Genomic DNA, 4,877 nt, shown 5'->3' with positions numbered 1-4,877 from the left:
TGTCAATAGAATTGGCAGTTTCGTAATCATTAATTGTGCAGATTTGATTATATTTGTAATTATGTAATTATTATTACAATTAATTAGTTAGTCGTTATAGTAAGACCCAAATCATTATGTAACAACATTATTTAAAAGAGAATCCTCCAATGGAAAGGACACAGTTTACAAATCAGAAATTCTGAGTTTGACATGTGATGCGCAATTAAGTGCTTAAGTGGTTTGATTCTTCTCCCTTGGAAACTAGTTTTTAAGGGAGGGTTCTCGAAATGCTTAGGTACTTATGAGTTATGACAAGTTAGGCATAATTAGCATCTATAATCCAGCTTGAGAGGAATGTTGAGAATGTAATAGGAAATTACCATTTATGAAAACTCTCTTTAATATTTCTACATTTAATCTCATCATGCACCAGAACTCATTCATTCATTGAATTCTCTGCTCTTGAGATTGGGGTTTTAACGGAGTAATCCTAATTTCCCGTCCCTGACAATTTATTGTACTACACAAGTGATTAATGTGGAAAGAAAATTTATATCTTCCAAACCATGTTGTAAAACATTGTACAGGTAGCCTAATTTTCTGAATTTATAAGGATCCATACCCAGCCTAATTTTGTGAATATATAGGACCCACCCACCTCTTGGGTTCTAATTTTCCAAATAGTGTCATTATAGAAGTTATACAATTTCATCATGTTAGGTACCCAAGAATTAAATGGAAAACAATGAATTATTTTATTGAAAGATTGAGAAAGGACAAAAGATAATAGGAGAGAAATCTCTCCTCCAAGAGTTTCCCCTTGAGAAATGGAGATGTCCATTACTATAGTTAGAGTTGTCCATTGCTATAGCTTTTAGGTATATGTTGAAAGTGTGAGATTTTAGAGAAAAGGAGAAGAGAAAATAATAAGGGTTTGAATATTATTGATAATAGCTTAATGCTGACTTGATTACAATAGACTCAATACTAATCTCTATTTATAGAGAAACATAGACTAAATCCTAAATTAGGAATAAATCATAATAATAATAAGAGATATTCTAAGATATCTCTATAATTATAAATTGATCCTAAAAAATAATTTAAGATACTCTAATATAATATAAAAGATATTATAAGATATTTTTTTAATATTCTAACACTCCCCCTCAAGCTAAAGCTTACTAAACTTTAGCTTGCTACAAGAAAATATTTTGCTCCACAAAACAATAAAAAATATGGAGAGGCAACTCAGGGATGCATGCGAAGTCAGAGAGAATTGCTATAAATATAGCCTAGCCAGATAGTCTGATTAATCATCAGCCTGAGAGAAATTCATGGAAGGCAATTGAAAAAAGCAAGCTCCGTTCTTCTAAAAAACTGCATTTGGAAGCTTCAAACCAATAATAATGGAGAGGCAACTCAGGGATGCATGTGAAGTCGGAAAGAATAGCTATAAATATAGCCTAACCAGATAGTCTGATTGATCATCAGCCTGAGAGAAATTCATGACAGGCAATTGAACAAAGCAAGTTCCGTTCTTCTAAAAAACTGCATTTGGAAGCTTCAAACCATAATAATGGAGACTCAAAATATTTAAACTTAAATCTGCTTCAAGGAGAGAGAGAGAGGCGTGCTTCAAGGAGAGAAAGGCAAGGCTAGCGCATGTGGGACAAATTGCCAAGGTAAAGTAAGTCATGAAAATAAAAGGCACCGTTAGAATAACCACTAACGGAAAAAGTCATCACTAATATAATTCATATGTGGAAAAAGGGACACCACCGAAATGATCGTCGGTGGGAATAAAAGCCACTTTTATAATATATTAGTAAGAACTAAATTGCATGACAAACACCGAAGAAGAAGCAGCGCGACTCTAACGAAACAAAGTCATGATCAATCAACGTAATAAGAAAATGCGTCCAAAACAGGAGAGATAATGGCTGTTTGAACAATGACACATATTTTCGCTGATCAAAATTGGAGAGTAAAGGAAAATCTGGAACCATCGAAGAGAGAATAATCGTGCACCAACAATAATCCCATCAGTTGAATTGCAAATCTTCCAAACCTGTCAGCTAAGAGCCCACTCATAAGGACTGCAGCAGCTGCCACGACAAAGGCAAGAGAGTTTCCTCCACCAAAAATCCAATCCCTTCAACTAGCAAGTGACTTGTGAGTAAAATCATACATCTGGAATATCTTATTATCCCAAAAATTATAAGCACGATCCATTTGTTTCAAACACCCTTCAACAGGGTAATCGCCAAATTTTCCACATGGTTTACACCCCACAAAATGAGTCATAAGTAGCCACTATGATCACCAAAACCAGGATGATAATTCTCAATCATCTCTTCATAACGATCGACCAAAATCCCCCACTAACCATGCAAATAATAATGATTCTCAAAGTAAACTTTACCACCCAAACTTTACCACCCAGTTGTTGCCCCTACCTATAAGGGCTACCTTCATGGGGTATTATGTGCTATTAGCTCTTTAGCTCAGTTGGTTGGAGCGCCAAACCCTAATGGGTTGTGGAAAGGTTTATAGAACCCTAATAGAGAAAATAATAAGGGTTTGAATATTATTGATAATAGCTTAATGCTGACTTGATTACAATAGACTCAATACTAATCTCTATTTATAGAGAAACATAGACTAAATCCTAAATTAGGAATAAATCATAATAATAATAAGAGATATTCTAAGATATCTCTATAATTATAAATTGATCCTAAGAAATAATTTAAGATACTCTAATATAATATAAAAGATATTATAAGATATTTTTTTAATATTCTAACAGTATATAAGTGATATAAAGACACATTTCAAAAAATATGTGACATTAATTAAATATACACCAAAACCATAATAATGGAGATGTCCATTTCTTTTAATGGAGATGTCCATTTCTGTTAAGAAATAGAGAAGATCTCTACTCTTCCCCTTCGCAATAGAGTCACTACTCTATTCACAAATGTTTACAGTACCCCACAATCCTCTCTATCCATATATCCTTTTATATATAAATGATAGCCCTATAAGGCTATAACAACCTCAACTAACTAATTTCTCGAACAACCCTAACTACTCTGATTACTTTTATTCTACATCCTAAGAATATAACTCCACGTCAATTTGTAACAACGGAATTTTCAGTTATTGTTCCTTCATATCTTAGCAAGAAATATAAACTAGTTTAGAAATATCAAGTCTTTAATTTGTCATTATTTGATTTGATGCCTGTATGTGTCATTATTTGTCATCATCAATGATGTGATGCACACAAAATTTATGAATGATCTCACCTCAGTAGTCTGTCGGCAAGCACTAGGCTCCCTAAGGTAGATGCCTCGCGATGAAGGATCTGCCATCAGCAATTATAAAAAGGATGTCAGTTTGCCAATTTAAAAGCTTGCTCTTAGTAACATGTAAACTTTCATATTTTATCAGTTCTTTAACCTTAGCTGCGCATGTCATATGATGAATTATTCAATGATAAAAGAAATCTTGACTTCCTCAGAAGTATGCTACAATAGTTAAGCCATGCAACCTTTACAAACATCCTTGTTTGAACGTATATAGAAATACTTTAGGACATTATTAAACTTTCTTTTTAATCCTACCAAATGGGTTGTAACATGTCTTGCATATCTATCATGGGTTCATGGTTGTCAAACACTTGAGTTAACACAAAATTGTATGAGTTTACGAGTCTAAGTATCATAATCAAGTTAGCACACTTTTAAAATTGTTACTTTGTAAACTCAAGTTGAATCATATAGACTCGTAGACTCTAACATAGAATAAAGATTTTGAGGCAAAACAATGAGTCCAAAACATAATGTTATTTTACCCCTAAATATACCTAATACTTGTCGGTCCCAGATAGCAGACCGGAGCAACTGACCCCAAAACTGGGATAGCCGGGTGTGAGATGGCTGCTATTTGTTACTGTTGAAATTGTGGGATTTTAAAGAAAAGGAGGAGAGAAATAATAAGGATTTGAATATTATTGATAATAGTTTAATGCTAACTTTATTACAAAAGACTCAATAATAATCTCTATTTATAGAGAAACATAGGCTCAATTCTAAATTAGGACTAAATCATAATAATAAAGAGAGATATTCTAAGATTCTCTATGATTATAAATTGATCATAGAAAATAACTCAAGATACTCTAATATAATATAAAAGATATCATAAAATATTTTCTAATATTCTAACACTCCCCCTCAAGCTAAAGCTTACTAAGCTTTAGCTTGCTACAAGAAAACAATATTTTGCTCCACAAAATAATTAAAAAGATGGAGAGGCAACTCAGGAATGCATGTGAAGTCGGAGAGTATTGCTATAAATATAGCCTAGCCAGATAGCCTGATCGATCATCAGCCTGAGAGAATTCATGGCAGGCAATTGGACAAAGCAAGTTCCATTCTTCTAAAAACTGCATTTGGAAGCTTCAACCCAATAATAATGGAGACTCAAAATATTTAAACTTGGATCTGCTTCAAGGAGAGAGGCGTGCTTCAATAAGAGAAAGGCAAGGTCCGTGCATCCGGGACAAATTGCCAAGATAAAGTAAGTCATGAAAATAAAAGACACCGTTAGAATAACCACTAACGGAAAAAGTCATCACTAATATAATTCATATGTGGAAAAAGGGACACCGCCGAAATGATTTGTCGGTGGGAATAAAAGTCACTGTTATAATATATTAGTAAGAACTAAATTGCATGACAAACACCGAAGAAGAAGCAGCGCGACTCTAACAAAACGAAGTCATGATCAATCAACGTAATAAGAAAATGCGTCCAAAACAGGAGAGATAACGGCTGTTTTAACAATGACACATATTTTCGTTGATCAAAATTGGAGAGTAA

At 33.4% G+C, this 4,877-nt stretch overlaps 1 protein-coding gene across 2 annotated transcripts in view; it reads right to left on the bottom strand.

Moving 5' to 3' along the window:
- Nucleotides 1-4,877, bottom strand: part of LOC101512687 (tripeptidyl-peptidase 2-like) — a 17,147-nt gene that overhangs the window by 9,057 nt on the left and 3,213 nt on the right. Inside the window, exon 7 of one of the 2 annotated variants that reach the window (XM_027332089.2) lies at nucleotides 3,300-3,358. The exons of the other annotated variant lie outside the window; for it this stretch is intronic. Within the exon in view, the coding sequence (XP_027187890.2) occupies nucleotides 3,300-3,358 (59 nt within the window). The remainder of the gene's footprint in view (nucleotides 1-3,299; nucleotides 3,359-4,877) is intronic. 2 annotated transcript variants of the gene reach the window in all.

This window comes from Cicer arietinum, chromosome 2 (assembly GCF_000331145.2).
Source record: "Cicer arietinum cultivar CDC Frontier isolate Library 1 chromosome 2, Cicar.CDCFrontier_v2.0, whole genome shotgun sequence".
In the NCBI taxonomy this organism is placed as follows: domain Eukaryota; kingdom Viridiplantae; phylum Streptophyta; class Magnoliopsida; order Fabales; family Fabaceae; genus Cicer; species Cicer arietinum.
Note: the sequence above shows the minus strand (reverse complement) of the source record. Positions and strands in the feature narration are given on the sequence as shown.